The following is a 17,292-nucleotide window of genomic DNA, read 5'->3' on the forward strand; positions in this document are numbered from 1 at the left end:
ACACCATCAGAGCACTCCTGACATATGGTTGTCGAGCCTTTGCTTAAAGACCTCCAAAGAAGGAGATCTTTCATAGATGGTGTGTGAGGAGGTGAACCCAAAATATCTGTTTAAGATAAAAATTAGAACCATTAGCCATCTGTTTTGCAGGGAATAGGGCAAGAGGGGCCAAAGGTTATCTGGTAATTAAGGTGCCTGGTCGAGGTAAATGTAAGATATATGACTACTTATTTGCCATTTATAAATAGAAGAAAATATAGCTCTCTGTCTCCCATAAAAGGTAATAGGAAATAGGTGTATCTTTTATGATTGGTTCTAGCAAACAGCCAATAGGAATTTCAACCAGGCTGATTGGACAGAGGCAGCCAAAAGGAGGAGAAAGGGGGCTGGATTGAGGAAATATAAGTGCTGGCCATAATGGCAGGAGGGCAGGCCAGAGCTTGGTAACCATATACCACTGTGCCTCACATTTATTTGTCTGACAAATAAATTATTATTTTAATTTCTCTATTGCTGCGTTGAATATTTCATTCCAGCTAAGCGTTAACCACAACCAGGGTGCTACATTTTAAGTTACTAAAAGTTTTAAAACGCTGCTATGTGATCTGTCCAATGTAAATATGAGAACAAGAGGGTGTGTACGCCAAGCTTAAAGACATTTTTTGTAAAACTAATAATAACTTTGCTATCAATACATCAGCATTACCCTTTTACTTACATTAGATCCATCACTCCAAGTAAATCCTTTATCAGGATCCACATTATTCAAACCAATCCAATAATTGTCACTGGAACGCCTAAAATATATAAAAAATAGTGATACAGAGTCTAGAAAAGTTCAACAAAAGAATGGATTTCATAAATCTGATACTCTGGTTTCTCTTCAGATCGTATAAATCTTTTGCCTAAGGATTTCAAACATCTGAGTTTTTAAATTTGCATTCACTACTTTGATATTCTCTAGAAAAATATTATACATGTGTATCATCAGTTCATTCATTTAAAGCTTGTTACATTATCAAATTTCTGGAACAGGTGTGCCATTCTGAGCAGGAAGGATTAAAAACAAACAAACTCACATCTCTTCTAGAATCTTCTGTTCTTCTTCACTGTGAATAGAAATGAGTTCTCCTCCAACTGCTCTACAAAACTCTCGTGCTTCAAACCAAGATTTCTTATTACTTTTGTTTTTCGTATAGGCCTAATGCATAAAACATAATTAAACACTGATAATAAGCACCAGCTTTTAATACATAACACCCCCTCCCTCTAAATATTGCTAATTTCCTTCTTTGTTTGCACCCAGGATTCATAGCCTGATAACCTTTTGAATTCAGACTCCAATTTCATATTCTGCATCAGATTCTACTACTTTTGCTCTTGACCACTAACCAGTACCAGGCCAGTACCCTGTTCTGTCTTTATTACATACCAACAATTTATTCATGTTATAGAAAAGAAAGGAGCTTTAAAGTGTGAGCTTCATTCATTCTGCTACAACTAGAGATATGTGACAAGGGCTGTCCCAAAACATTTTGGCACCTAAGGCAACCATAAAATAGTATCCCTCTCCCCACCAGGGATACTGCCACCTGAGGTGGTTGCCTCACTTTCCCTCATGGGTGGGCCAGTCCTGGGTGTGAATCACCCTAGGATAAATCTGGTGAGCATTCCTTATGAAATTCCTACTTGCTCTTTCTTTCTTTTCCTGAAGACAAATAACATATTTCTATGCTAGTTGTAATATAAAATGTGGGACTATCAAATAATCTCATTCAGAGTATGGTTTGCATGAGTTCCCATTTCACAGATAAGGAAAGTAGCTAAGGACAAGGCAGACATAGCATAACTGAATGTATTTACACCAGAAGAGTTCGACCTTTTGGAGTCCACGGCTCCCTTGACCAACAACATTGTTTCTGTGGCACCTCTGTGGGGCTTAGAAACACAGTTGTGTCACCCCTTGCCTACAGCACTGGCATCCTCTCAACCTTTTTCGGACACCCTTCCTTGTGGAGTGTTCCTTCAGCCTCCTCTCCCCTCTCCTTGGAAGTCCTCTGGGAACCTGCTGCCGCCGCCCCTGGTCTCTGAACTACCCCACCCCAAAGAGAGGTGCCTCCTTACACTGTGCCAAGGGGCTTGGCCTTAGCGACCTGACGGAGACAGGCAAAGGTGAATGTGAGGCCAGCACCTTACCTTGGGAGGCAACAGTGGCAGCAGCAGGTGCTGCTGGGAACTGCATGGCTGAAAGGCTCCCCTTCAGTGTCCAGCTCTCAGCTCCCAGGCAGGCATTGCACACAGCAAGCACAAGAAAGGCTAGTGTGGGGGCTACCTGCCTGCCTGACCTCCCCCACTTGCCCATCCATTCCCAAGGGCTGGTGGACTGGCTGGCTGGGCCTCCTCATCCACTTGCTTGCTTACTCCAAGGCTGCCTCAGCTGCAGGGGCACCATTTGCCTGGAGAGCATATAGCCAGGGCTACTGCAACAAACAGCCATGCAGGATTTGGGGGACAGAGACATGAGATGGCATCGGAGGAGGGAGGGAAGGAAAGAGGCCAGTGTTGCCTGCTGCATCCCTGATCATCATTCAAAGTACCGCAGGGTGCCATGGCACACTGGTTGAAAACCCGTGACATACACAGTTTTTAAAAATGTAAATAACCTTGGGTGTGAGGACAATTAGAGTTTTCCTCCCAATGCAAATAGCAGTTTTGAAGTGGTACTCTTCTTCAGATTTCAGAAGGATTTATGTGGGACCTGATCCTGTCTGAGCTTCTCCATGCTGCTATTTCACTTTTAAAATACTGCACATTACTTTTAAAACACTGCACATGTTAATTACTTACATGTGTAAGTACTTACGCACACTTGTTAGAAAATAATGCTAGGTGGCTTTACTGCCGTACCTTAGAAGAGCATCTACAGTATGTTGGGCTGCCATACGTCTGGGGGGAATTTCCAAAAGGTGGCACTTTGTCCTGGATCTTGAAATATGGCAACCCTAACAGTATGATCAACACCAGTTTGCTGAACCTTTTTAAAAGATTCTGTCACTGTCAGGATACAGTTGCACTGTTTTTGTATAGTTTTGTATAGTTGCATTGTTTTTGTTGTAAGCCTCATTTAATAATAATAATAATAATAATAATAATAATAATAATAAACGCGGGTGGCGCTGTGGGTAAAACCTCAGCTCCTAGGACTTGCCAATTGTATGGTCGGCGGTTCGAATCCCCGCGGCGGGGTGAGCTCCCGCCGTTCGGTCCCAGCTCTTGCCCACCTAGCAGTTCAAAAGCACCCTTAAGCGCAAGTAGATAAATAGGTACCGCTTTATAGCGGGAAGGTAAACGGCATTTCCGTGTGCTGCGCTGGTGCAGGCTCGCCAGAGCAGCTTCGTCACGCTGGCCACGTGACCCGGAAGTGTCTTCGGACAGCGCTGGCCCCCGGCCTCTTAAGCGAGATGGGCGCGCAACCCTAGAGTCAGACACGACTGGCCCGTATGGGCAGGGGTACCTTAACTGAATATTTCAAACTCATTTCAAAAACTAAATTTGAAGGATTCCCTCCCAATCCCAATTCACAAGGAAAATTATCTTAAAATTACAGTGGTGCCTCGCAAGACGAAATTAATTCGTTCCGCAAGTTTTTTCTTCTTGCGAGTTTTTCGTCTTGCGAAGCACGGTTTCCCATAGGAATGCATTGAAAATCAATTAATGCGTTCCTATGGAGACCGCCTTCAGACCAGGTCCGGGGACAGTCTGTCCCCGGACCTCTTCTGAAGGCTGGCGGGGGGAGAAGGACTTTTCTCCCCACCGCCTGCCTTCAGAACAGCCTTCTGAAGGCTGGCGGTGGGAAGAAAAGCCCTTCTCCCACCGCCAGCCTTCAGAAGAGTTCCCGCAGGGCTGCCTAGGCTGCGGATAGCAGCCTGCTGCCCGGCGCGAGGGGCGCTCTGAAGCAGAGCGCCCCTCGCGCGGGGCAGACATTCGCAGCTTGGGGAGCCCTGCAGGACTTCCCCGCAGGGCTCTCCAAGCTGCGGATAGCAGCCTGCTGCAGAGCGCCCCTTGCGCGGGGCAGACATCTGCAGCTTGGGGAGCCCTGCAGGAGTTCCCCGCAGGGCTCTCCAAGCTGCGGATAGCAGCCTGCTGCCCCGCGTGAGGGGCGCTCTGCTTCAGAGCGTCCCTCGCGCCGGGCAGACATCCGCAGCTTGGGGAGCCCTGCAGGACTTCCCCGCAGGGCTCTCCAAGCTGCGGATAGGGGTAGCAGGCTGCTATCCGCAAGCTGCGGATAGGGGCAGCAGGCTGCTATCCGCAGCCTAGGCAGCCCTGCGGGAACTCTTCTGAAGGCTGGCGGGGGAGAAGGGCTTTTCTTCCCACTGCCAGCCTTCAGAACAGCCTTCTGAATGTTGGCGGTGAGGAGGAAAACCTTCCTCCCACCGCAAGCCTTCAGGTCAGGTCCGGGAACAGAGGAGAAGGCGCGCTGCGCTTCCCCGCTGTCCCCAGAGATTTCCCTATGGGCTTTCGTCTTGCGAAGCAAGCCCATAGGGAAATTCGTCTTGCGAAGCTGCTAAAAATCGGAAAACCCTTTCGTCTTGCGGGTTTTTCGTTTAGCGAGGCATTCGTCTTGCGGGGCACCACTGTATCTGAAAGTTCAAAACATTGAACTAAACTACACAATAAAATTAATCACAATTAAAAAAATCCATTGAACATTTACATTTAAACGAAAACCACACTCTCAGATGGCTTGCATGTCTACCTTTGCCTTGCTATTTAAGCAAACAAGAACTTAGACACAAGAAACACTCTACCTACCTTAAAGCACACATTTCTAGTACTGCTTGGACGCCATCCTACTGGGCACGGCTGCAGAGGAGTTGGTTTGGGGGCAGGAGTTGTTGTCACACCTTCAGCCCATTGTTTGCAGATGAAGGTTGCCTTCTCCTCACAGTTCACAACATCCCACAATCCAGCTGCAGTCCCAGTTCTCATGGCAACACAGCCAGAATGTTGCCCTTTTGGAGATACAATAGCCAGTCCAATTGAGTATCTGTTCATATGTGTAAAACTACTACTAATAATGACAGTGTAGAAGCCCCTTGTGAAATATCACTCCAGTTAGGCTTCAGGAAGTACCTACCAGGCATTTCTGAATTCCAGTGGGTGAACAGAGCACTGTCTCCACTGGTCCAGATAAATGTCCCTGGTTGCTGTACATCTGAAAGACCGATCCAGAGATATTTTTCAGAATGAAGCCCAACTAGACTAGTCAGGTAGGCCTGTTCATACCTGCATAGAAAAATAAGTAATAAGTGCGTTAAAAGTGAGTGCACCTTTTTTAAAAAAGAAGAAGTTAATTTTCAGGACATATTGGAGTTGGTGTGCATTATTATTATTATTATTATTATTATTATTATTATTATTATTATTCCCAGGGCATACTTAAGGTGGTGTCACTCTGTACACCAGAGAAGACATAGAAGCCAACATACTGGAAAACCATGAAGGGTTAGACTCCACCACAGTGTCATGTAGGTAACAATACTAAGCCTGATGAGTACTTTAGTACAGGGGATATGCTATTGTCCTCCTGCTCAAAGTGCTCAGGGAGATCTTCAGATGGAGACTGAGATCAAGGAGGCATTCAAAAGAGGGAATGCTAGAAAAATAGGTGGCTTCAACACTCTCACAGATTGGGTGCATGTGTGTTCTAATCACAACAAAGAGGTAAATGTTCTAGATATCCTCAATGACTGTGACCAAGGGCAGCTGGTCACAGAAACAACCAGAGGGGTCTCAGCCCTGACTTAGGCTGCTTACACACCATATATAGAAAGCAATGCTCTTAATAAAACTGAGAAGTATAGTTTACCCTTCACAGAACTACAATTCCAAGCACGCTTAATAAACTACAGTTCCCAGGATTCTTGGGAGTGGGGGGAGATGTACTTGAAATGTATGGTGTGTAGATAGCTTTAATCTTAGGTGGTGGCCAGAACCTGCTGCAAGATGTAAACATTGTTGAACCAACTGGGGAAAGTGACCACAATGCTATCAAAAGTAAAAGGTTAAAACAACAACACACACCTATGCCTTCAGGTCAGTTTTTACTAAGGAATACATCTACATATTGTGTCTACCAGCATAATCTACAGGTCTGTCACAAGTCTGAAAAAAGAATTACAAGTGCATCCAGAGTAGGTAACTGAGGCACATGATTCTCTGTTCAGACGACACACATATAAAACAGCAAAATACATATATACAGGAAATCATCAATGGGCTTAGAAGATATTCTAGAAAACATGCACCCATTTGAGATAGAAAAATCATTCAAGCTAAGTGTCTTGTACACAAGACACAAGGACAACCAGTAAATCCCTGATGAGCAAATTGAGATTCATGCAATGCTGCTGCTGTCTCAAGGAAATCAGTAAGACCACAGATTGCAAATCTAATAGGAAGTTCACAATAAATGCTGAGCAGATCATTCAGGAAAGTACCTTAGTCACAGACTGTGGTTCAACTCTTATGTATTATGTATTATGTGGCCAAAGAATTCGGCCTCTAACAATTGTAACCATTGTACTTTTCACCCACATATCACTCATAAGCTTGTATCCAATGTTCATTCTATTTATTTAGTGTAGATACATAAAAAATAATGAACATGGCTGACTTAGGTCCATTAATGTCAACAGATCTACTCTGAGTGAAATTTAGATGGACACAACCAAGAGTAAGAAAGCTGTGCAGAAATTTTAAAAATAAAACTAATTGAGTCAGAACAAAATAATCTTTCTTCTTTCATGGCCAGGAAGTGGAGAAAGTGGAGTGAAGAATGCCCTCTGAATATCAAGACCAATTATTTTTCAGTTGGAATATTGAGATATATAGCTATTTTGTAGTTTATCAATATTTAAAATGCTCATTTCTTCATTCTTGATCTAAGGATATTCTTTTTCATACCTGTTCTCCACAGAAGTTAAAGATCCCTTATTTGTTTCACAGAACATCTTTGCTTCTGAAAATGTTAGAGATGTTTGTCCAATTAAATAACAATAGGTACCGTGCCTTTTCCAGCCCTGTTGATATAAAAGAACCAACAACCACATTACTACAATATTAGGTTGGAGACAATGAGGTTTTTCAAATGGCACTGCTGAATAGGTACTAAAATGGGAATCTCTGTCCATCATGAGGCACCACAGAAGTTGCACAGAAATGTCCTATATGTTGCCTGGGTCAGTGATGTCACCCTCTGAAGTGATGCAAGAGTCTTTATCCCAGCATAATAATTAATGCTTATTATTATTAATTATTAGATTTATATACTGCCCTTCATCATAAGATCTCAGGGCAGTTCACAGTACTTTGACCATTTGACAATTCCTTTTCGAGCCCAGACTATCCATATAACAATCTAAAGCAGATTATGGGGAATAGTCTGGTGTAAAGCAGATGAGTCTGCTTTACATTTAATATGTGCATTTAACTTTTTAAACCACTTCAGACTTACTCTCTGGCAATTTGGATCAGCAGTTTCAGGTTCTTCAGGAAGAACTCCTGAAGGTTTTCTTTTACAGATGTAACCAAGTTCCACTTCACAGAAATAATCTGCCCAGTATCCACCCTGGATGAAGAAACAAATATTGGTGAAAGATGATTCACTATCTTTACAATTTCTCATTTTCTTGATGTTTGGTGTCTTCCTTGATATCTACAACCAAAACTAATGAACTATTCTACTGAGAAATACTGTGCTTGTTAATGATAAACAAAACAGGGTTTCAGGTTGCAAGAAATGGTAGCATTCAAACATAAGTGATCATCTTAATTCGAGAACTTAAGGCTGAGCTGGTCCAGTTCCCACTTTTCTGTAAGATTTTAAAATAAAGAAGTTTAGGATTGAATTATTTTGTTTTTTAAAAAGCATTATTTAAAATTCTGCAGTTTTTGTATAGTATGTAAATTATTTCAGTTTGCAAAATTTGTTCTGCATTATGGTTTTACTTTGCTTAATTTATTTTGGTTTTTCTACAACTATGATAAAGAGCATTCACTGTCAAAGAACTGAAGCATCACTATGTGTCCATACACTTATTTCTCAACAGGAGTGAATGGTGTGCTGGGTAGTTTTGCCCTCCTGACACTAGCATTGCCACTTACCTGGCACTATAAATTTAAAGGGGTATCATAAGCGGCATTGGGATGCGGGTGGCGTTGTGGATTAAACCACAGAGCTTAGGACTTGCCGATCAGAAGGTTGGCGGTTCAAATCCCCATGATGGGGTGAGCTCCCGTTGCTTGGTCCCTGCTCCTGCCAACCTAGCAGTTCAAAAGCACGTCAAAGTGCAAGTAGATAAATAGATAAAGTAGATAAATTACCTTCCTCTGGCGGGAAGGTAAACGGCGTTTCTGTGTGCTTCTCTGGTTCGCCAGAAACAGCTTAGTCATGCTGGCCACATGACCCGGAAGCTGTACGCCGGCTCCCTTGGCCAATAAAGCGAGATGAGCGCCGCAACCCCAGAGTCAGCCACGACTGGACCTAATGGTCAGGGGTCCCTTTACCTTTACCTAAGCAGCATTAAGCAGTGTTAAACAGTCATGGCTTTATCTAAAGAACCCTGGGAACTGTAGCTTGCTAAGAGTGCTGTGAATTTTTAGGAGACCTAACAGAGCTTCAATTCCCAGAATTGCCTGGGAATTGATTTTTCAACTATTCTAAAAATTGAGGGTTTGGCATTCAGTTTGCCAGACTGACTCTCAATATTTCACCCAAAAAGTCAGTTCAAGACCAATATATCTCTACTAGAAGTTCCATATTTTTACCTCCCCATTCATGATGACACATTCATTTTGGACATCATTTATTTGTGTGGGTTTTCCTTTCTGCCACTTGGTGAATTTCACTTTAGTGCCATCACTCCATTCATAATACATCTGAGTCTTCTGGTCATTCAGTCCTATCCATAGAAGATCTGTTGGCTCTAAGAACATAAAGGCACCTAATTAATTTGCTGTCATACTTTAGGTACAAAGAGTCCAGGTATTGAACAGGATCCTATCACAAACAGTTCTATGGTACATAGATGTGGAAATAGGATAAAATTCACAACTGTAATCCAAATAGACATGTCAATGTGCAGCTAGCTAAACAGCTTATTGGAGAATGTCAGTCTTCAAATGCAGCACTACAACTGAGGATAATCTAAATGGCCAACCTGGTGTTCTCCAAATGTTTTAAACTATACTTCTTACTATCCCTGACAATTGATTATATTGGCTGGGGTTGATGCAGCTGAACCAGGTTGTTGAAGGCGATAATAGTCATCTCATGTTTGACCTGTTTATCTCCATGGTATTTTTCAACATGATAGAGACCTCAGTAACATTCCATCTTTGCATGTGTAACAAAAAAGCAACACAAAATACCCTCTCTCTTAATCTCACATATATATCAGATACCAGGAGAACCAAATTTCCTAGATGTACTTACGGTAGCCAAGCTGAGATATGACAAAGCTGTATTCTTCAATGTGGTGTATACTTATTAAATCTCCACCTTCCTTCCGACAGGATGATAAGGCACTCTTCCATGTCTTGGGGTTTCTGCTAAGGTGGTAACAGTGACCTGCATATGCAACCCAGCCATCCAGACAGCTAATTGACTGAAATCCATCTAAAAAGAAAACAGTCCTTTGTAAGATAGCATGACTAGATGGAGTTTTTTAAAAAAATAATAATTATGTGCCATTATGATGTCATTGACTCAATACAGAATTTAGTAGATGCAAATCTGGCAATTGATACTAACAAAAGAGGGTAACCCATCCTCTCATATGATTATATTATTGTCAATAAGTTAACAAACAGTTCTTGTAGTCCTAAACTGTACATTTTTTGACCTGAGAGAATGTGGGTTTGGTGCACAATGGCAACCACAAATGGAAACGCTGCTCATCTCCTTGTTGAAGGCAACCTGCTCAATGCCCCCCACCAGTCCTTAAAAATTATCTATTCTCAGTGACAGAATTTGGGATAGAGAGAAGCCTGAACTGTGAACATACTTTAGAGCACCCCTTTACTGGGGCCACCAGATTTATATTTGCCAACTCCTTGGAGTCCCTCGCCCTTGGACAGGGTTGAATTGACCCTAGCTTTGAGACAGGTCACAAGGAAGCCACTAGCATCAGTTGCACTTCCAAGTCCTGTTCAGTGGCACTCAAGGAGAGGGTGCATCAATACCACAGGTGGCCAAAGCTTCTGAGGAGGTGTCTTCCAGGAAGGTCACCCTCATTCTCTAACTAGTTCAAAGTTCAGCTGAGGCAACATAATGTTGGTGAGAAATTGGAGCCCTGTCAACAGGAGCTGAGGCAAGGACTGAAACTGCAGAGGCTGTCTCCCTTGCAGAGAGGCAGGTTCCATGAATTTACCTAGTGGAGTGAATAGGACCCATCTGAAAAGACCCTCCTCCCAGGGCGGGGGAAGAGAAAATGAAACTAAATTTGAATATGTCTTTTTCCAGTTGTGCATGTGTCAAGGTGGGAGTTGGAAGCAGGTCATCAATAACTCACAAGACATAAGTGAAGTTAACTCTTCAAAGAAACAAAACAGCTCAAGCCTAGTGAGCACAGCAACTCTTCCAGTAGGTCTTGCCCCAGTGAGGCAGTTGCAAGAACTGAAGGTCCCCACCTTCTCACAGCCCCCTAAGTCTCCTCCTTCCCAAGCAACCTGAGACTTCTTTGCCTTGTCTGTCTCTGCTCCATCCTCTTCATACACACCACCCTCTGCTCTGCCTGTTTCATTTCTCTACAAGTTCTGGGAGACAGGAGGGAGGGGAGCTGGTCACAGCAGGAGGGGAAGAATCCCTGGCTTCTTCAGCAGCCTGTCTGATCTGTGCCTCTTGCTCCCCCCTCCTCTCCAGTCTCTGATTCATCCTCTGATTTTGCCCTGCTCTCTGCCATAGCCTCTTCCTGCTCACTAAACCTGTCATCGCCATCCCACCTCCAATCTTCTGGCTCTGAGCCTTCTTCCCTTGGGGGTTCTCTTGGGGCTTCCCCAGTTGGTGCCTCCCACCATTCCTCTGCATCCAGCCAGTTCATGGCAGCATGATATTGAGCAGGCAGAAGCATGATAACACATATCTGAAAACCTAACACTTTTTATAGCATAGCATCAGCTTGAGATCATATTTTCATATGTCTGTTCCTTGATTGGCTGAAAATGTCTTTATTTATCAAAATAAATAAACTCACTGTATGACACTGATAATTTTATTTTGGTGATTGACGTATGCTGTCTACAATCCTCTGTCGGCTTGAGAGTAAGTTGCATCAAGCTCTTCCCATAACTGAACAGGGAAACAAGCCACAGGGTGGTTGACTTAGTATTACAACCAATCTGTAATTGCCGGTTTCTTTAGTTTTATTTTGCAGGCTTGAGACAGCACTGTTAAACAAAGATCTGATCATGTATGACTTATGTATTATTACTAACACGGTCCTATGCATTTAAGTGCAAAGCAAGTGAGCCCTACTATGTGAGACTGCAAAATAAAACTTTGAAAAAGCACAGGACTAGTGGTCACCTACATGGCCTCCTAGGCACACCACCCGTTCTAGGTCCCACCAGCCTTCACTGGGCTTGTCTGAACAAAACAGTTTTTAGCATGTGCCCAAAAAAGTACAGTGAAGATGCCTGTCTAATGTGAAAGTGTGTGCTCTCCTACACTAAGGGGCTGATTTCTTACAAATACAGGTATCATGTGGCATCTTTAACAGTGCCAGTTGCGCAGATTGGAGCAGTCAAGCGATCTCACAGGTAAACTGACCCCAAACTGTTCTATATTAGTAAAGGTAAAAAAAGGTAAAGGACCCCTGGACGGTTAAGTCCAGTCAAAGGCGACTATGGGGTTGCGGCGCTCATCTCACTTTCAGGCCAAGGAAGTCGGCGTTTGTCCACAGACAGCTTTCCGGGTCATGTGGCCAACTGTTTAGTAACACCTTTGGTAACACCTTAACCAGAAGCACCACAGTTCACATAAAAATGTATTAAAACAAATATTGCAAACTTATGTATAGGGGAAATACCCCCCACCCCCCAAAAATTGAACGCCTGTTCTGAGATATTTCTTCCTTACATTTAAATCCCACCTTTATTTCATGGAATTCTAGAAAATCTGCTACCCAGGTACTGACCAGACCTGGACCAGCCTAGTAAAGTTTCTGAAGCACATGCATTTAGACCATGCCTGCAGTCTTTATTGATTGATAACCTATTATTAGCTACTGCCATCTCAGTCCAATAAAATGTTTCCCATTACACATGCCACTGCAAACAGCAAAACTGCATTACTGTATAAATATGGACAATGTCACCCTCCATAAATCATGATATAATGATATATAGGGAAGCTTCATTCCCAGTTTATAGTCCTACCTGAAGGAATAATAGAAGCATCTAATGAAGAGTTTGCCTTTTTGCAAATGTATCCAAGTTTCTCTTGACACTTATTTTTCTCCCATTTGCCAACCTTAGACAGCATTGATCCACATATTTTTTCTGTTTCTGGAGTTGGGCTGCCTTTAAGAAAGAGTGAGACAGGGGATCATTGCCTGTGTTAACCTATGTTAACATTGCAACATTATTTTAATAGTACTAAACCATTTCCATAAAACACTTTTTAATATATAGTCAGCAATGATAAAGTTTAAATTCACCAGCATAAAATAATAATAAATTAGCTGTATCTCAGTAACTGCCCTCATCTGTCCTGTCCCACCACTATCAACAACTTATGGAAAAGCCTCTTTAAAAGTGTGAGAAAAGAGGGTCTGCCTAATTTCTACAGGAATTGAATTCCAAAATTGTGGAGCCACCACCGAAAAAAGCCCTATTACGCATGTACTTCAATCTACTGCCATCCATGACTTGTTTGTGGATGGAGGAATTGACCTGGCATGTGTAACAGAAACTTGATTAGATGTGGCAGATGGGCCTGTTTTTGCCCCTGCTTGTCTGCCAGGTTTTTCTTACAGCAACCCAGGTCATTGGGGGGGGGGTGTTTGCAGTGATTTTTAGGAAGTCACTGGCTTGCACCAGGTGTCCTATTGGGGAGACCCAGTTTTCTGAGTGCATGCTCTGGACGCTGGGCAATAGGATTCCTATTGGTGTACCAACCTCCCTGCTGCACCAAGAATTCCCTGCCCAAGCTGCTTCAGGTCATGGGGGATGTTCTCCTTGGAGATACCTCGTCTGGTTGTCCTAGGGGATTTTAACATCCATGCCTTTTACAGAGCTCTTTGAAAATCAAATTGAGTTATTTGTTGGATTGCTGAATTATGTTATGCTGAATTATTGTAACAATTGATTTGCATTTTCATCGCTCTGTTGTCAGCCACTTTGAGCATGTTTATAGGGAATGCAGCATACAAATTTAAATAATAAATCAAAAGGTTCCTATTAAAAAAGAGTTAACTGAGTGGAGAGAAAATGGCAGATGTTCTCAGAATGATGATCCAAGCAGCTATAGCAAAGCATTAAGAAAAATAGCAATACATTATATTTGGTTTATCATTAAACCTGTTTAAACTGACGTATTTTATGTAGTATAAACTCTGGATCTTCTAATCTACTGTAAATCCCTTCGCAATTAGCATATGTGATTGAATTTTTGGCACCTTGTTGGCACGTAGATATTCACTCACCTGGAGCCCAATTTAAATATCTTAAAGGATAGTTGCCCATCCACTGCCATCCACTCTCATCATCTAAACTGTTCAGCCCAATCCACAGGTCAGTAGGCATACAACTTGTTAATCCTATTTAAGGAAAAGAAAATCAATTAGATTGCATTATGAAGCTAGGAAGTTTATATTTATGAAGCTAGGGTCATGGGAGCAAAAACCAAACATGCTCATCCCAACATTACTAGAGTTGTCAGCTTTTTCTACTGGTAGGGCTGCGTATCAATCAGAAATTCTTCAACTGAAGCCTTTCACTCAGCTTATAGATGCAATGCTTCATCAGCTTCAGCCAATGAATTTCTGCTTCTCTTACAGTTGTTAAAGACACAGAGGACCTGCAAAAGATTGGTAACCTGAGATGCAATGAATATTTCATACTGAAATGGTCTGAAAATGACTGAATCTAAATTAATTCTTTGGGTGATGGGGGGGTACATCTAATATTAACATTTTGAAAATGCTATTTCTAGTTGAGACAATATTAATTAACAGAATATCCTAATAAACTGATCACTTCTTTAAATATGCCTTGTTATGTCCTACCTGTCACATACACTTGTTCCTGTAAATCAGTGATGCTCAGTAATTCTGCATTCTGTTGCTGACAACTTTTTCTTGCTTGGTACCATGTTAGAGCTGAGTCAGAATTGATCTGATAGAAGTCCCCGGTCCAGTGGTTTCTGGTCCAGAAAAATTCATCATGGTCATCTGTAATCATTGTTAACAAGTCTCAAATCATCAAATCACCAATGGTGAAGAAAATTTAGAAGCTGGATATGCTCGAGTCTTTAATAATCTGGGAACCACTTTCCCAAAGAATACACAAAGCAGAATGGTGAAACACAGAAGTTTATGTGATCAAAAGACAGTATTGGTGGCAGTCCACCATTAATTGATGGCTTCCCCAGTCCCATCTTCAGTGTTAATGCATAAGGTGTGGATACCTGCAGGGGAAAAATCTACACATAAATAACTCACTATGTACCCCAGGACTTGGAACCCCATGTACAATCAGGACTTCCAAGTTCCAGGAAAGTTTCTGTGAGTTGACTTTCTCCCTGTAAACATCCACACCTAATGCATTGAATTGCATTAACCTGTGTGACTGGTACAAACCCAGGGTACTCCCCCCTTCACAGCTGCCTTGTTTTCTGCCCCCATCCATGTCAGTGAATCACTTTCAAAATACAAGTCTACCCTGCGGGGATGCTGGAAGTGTCATTGCACAATCACACATGTACATAACAGAGGCATATATTTAATTATTACCCACTCCAAATTGTACATGCATTTCCTCCATGGACTATTTGACCTAAAGCGGAAACAGCTCACTAATAAAAACAACAGCACACCATTTCTATCACCCTTTCTCTGTCCTGTAAAAGGTAAAGGGACCCCTGACCATTAGGTCCAGTCATGGATGACTCTGGAGTTGCAGCGCTCATCTCGCTTTATTGGCCGAGGGAGCCGGCATACAGCTCCTGGGTCATGTGGCCAGCATGACTAAGCCACTTCTGGAGAACCAGAGCAGCGCCCGGAAACACCTTCCTGCCAGAGCAGTACCTATTTATCTACTTGCACTTTTGACGTGCTTTTGAACTGCTAGGTTGGCAGGAGCAGGGACCGAGCAATGGGAGCTCACCCCATCACAGGGATTCGAACCGCCGACCTCTCTGCTTTGATCTTCTTACCACAGGGGAAGGACTTGCAATTGTAAGCTTTGTACAACATCAAACCCCAGCCTCCGTCAACTGCTCCCAGTTGAACAGCTGATGGTTGTAATGAGACCAAAATCCCAGACAAAATTTGTCTGCATCCTGTATCTAGCAGCTCCCTATCTCTCTCTGCTCTAGACCTTGATTTTGGCTCAAACTGAGCTACTTCCTTATACCTCTCCCTTTCAGCTGTAAGCCTGATCCTGTAGGGGGCCCTGACATCATTGACAATTCCTTTTGTTCTTATTCACAGGGTAACCCACTCCCTTTTCTGCTTTAGTTGCACAATCTGTAAAGCAGAGGCAATAACAAAAACTTCCCTTTTTGTATGGGAAACTTTCCTCTAAGTAGCAAATATATGGTGGACTAGTATGGGCTTTAAAAAAAACATTGCTAAGTGCTTACCTTTTATTGGACAATATCCAGTTAAAGAGTCTCTATCCACATCTGCAGTTGTTCCACACCAAAGTTGTCCATGTTCATCACCATCTCTTATGCATTGAGCATACAATTTATCCTGATACTTGAATGGAAATACACAGGGGGCTCCTTGGGCATTGCCCCTTAAGGTATACAGAGCTAAAATAAAAATAGATAGATGTTATGCTGAAATAATTTTGAACATTTAAAGAAAAGAAGAAGTTAGTATTCATTTCAGAAGCAGTTTCCTCCTAATAGAAAGGGTGTGGATGTGGGTGTAAGAGAGAGAGAGAGATTTTTCATGGCCGTGCATGGAATTAAAGAGGCCTTTTCCATTTATTGAGGTCCTGGTGGAAACTGGACTCCCATGCCTGCTGTCAAGTTTGGGTTGTTTCCTGAAATAATTTGAAATTATGTGATTATTATTATGCCTGTTTTGGCCTCCAGAGGCAAGGGATTCACCATGCTTGAAGCAGGACACAACAAGCTATGTCTAAAGAAGTGATCATATAGAAAAAGGGAGAACTTCTCTGAATTTTACCTTCATAGTGCTTAGAACACAAATTTTCTTTCGTTCTATAGATCTTCCAGGTACTCTTGCTGGTGGCTACTTTAGACAGCATAAGACGACTTTTTTGGCCACCCTCGGGATTTAAAAACAAATCTTCCTGATCAAGAACAAGGAGGTTGTCATTTCTGCATTCCCATTTCTGAAGTTCAGTGGTCTCATTACAGGGGGAGAGCATGACTCGGGCCTGGTCTGACTTGGAAGGCACTGCCAGGCATAACTTCACTGCCATGTTCAAAATCCGGTCATTGGAAATCCACTTAAAATGTTGCCCCTCATTGTCTTTATCACAGTAGTCCAGGATGGGGGAATGAGATTTCTGAGCCTGAATACAAAGCTTGAGGTTTTCATTATATATCAGAAAGCTGTCACTCTCTGTAAAATTAAGAGGCAAAATAACAGGAACGTTGTGGGGAAAGTTTCACATAACTTCAAATATCATCCTAATCATTTTAATTTATTACCTGGCCTGCACTAGGAAGTCTTATGGCAACCACTGACAGAATAATACCAGGATTCATAATATGAAGCAATAACATGGAAAGACGAGAGAGAGAAATGCCTCTTGTGTTAATTCTGTAGTTAATTTTCACTATCCACTGCTCTGTCTTATTGATTCGTGGGAAATAACTTTCTACGTTCAATTTTGATGTCTTTTTGCAGATTAGTTTGCAGCTTATTTTACTTTGGATAATATGTGAATTACCTTAGTGTTCTCAGCGTCTATTTTTAAGGAATGCTGCGCTTTTTAAAAGGTGGTTGGTTAAAAAAAATCTGTATTATTATTATTTTTTAAAGAAGACATCAGAGCCACTAGGAATATTTTTATTTTACATTTCTTTTG

The 17,292-nt window shown here is 42.2% G+C and overlaps 1 protein-coding gene across 1 annotated transcript in view; it reads right to left on the bottom strand.

The window, feature by feature from the left end:
* Window positions 1-17,292, bottom strand: part of LOC128398412 (macrophage mannose receptor 1-like) — a 56,026-nt gene that overhangs the window by 37,308 nt on the left and 1,426 nt on the right. Inside the window, exons 2-14 of the mRNA XM_053359446.1 lie at window positions 16,422-16,823; window positions 15,866-16,039; window positions 14,289-14,453; window positions 13,707-13,820; window positions 12,439-12,582; window positions 9,497-9,679; window positions 8,830-8,987; window positions 7,517-7,630; window positions 6,967-7,082; window positions 5,138-5,286; window positions 4,813-5,012; window positions 1,080-1,201; window positions 719-797 (exon numbers count right to left, since the gene is read on the bottom strand). Of these exons, the coding sequence (XP_053215421.1) occupies window positions 719-797; window positions 1,080-1,201; window positions 4,813-5,012; window positions 5,138-5,286; window positions 6,967-7,082; window positions 7,517-7,630; window positions 8,830-8,987; window positions 9,497-9,679; window positions 12,439-12,582; window positions 13,707-13,820; window positions 14,289-14,453; window positions 15,866-16,039; window positions 16,422-16,823 (2,120 nt within the window). The remainder of the gene's footprint in view (window positions 1-718; window positions 798-1,079; window positions 1,202-4,812; window positions 5,013-5,137; window positions 5,287-6,966; window positions 7,083-7,516; window positions 7,631-8,829; window positions 8,988-9,496; window positions 9,680-12,438; window positions 12,583-13,706; window positions 13,821-14,288; window positions 14,454-15,865; window positions 16,040-16,421; window positions 16,824-17,292) is intronic.

The sequence above is a fragment of the Podarcis raffonei genome, chromosome 12 (assembly GCF_027172205.1).
Source record: "Podarcis raffonei isolate rPodRaf1 chromosome 12, rPodRaf1.pri, whole genome shotgun sequence".
Taxonomy (NCBI): Eukaryota; Metazoa; Chordata; class Lepidosauria; order Squamata; family Lacertidae; genus Podarcis; species Podarcis raffonei.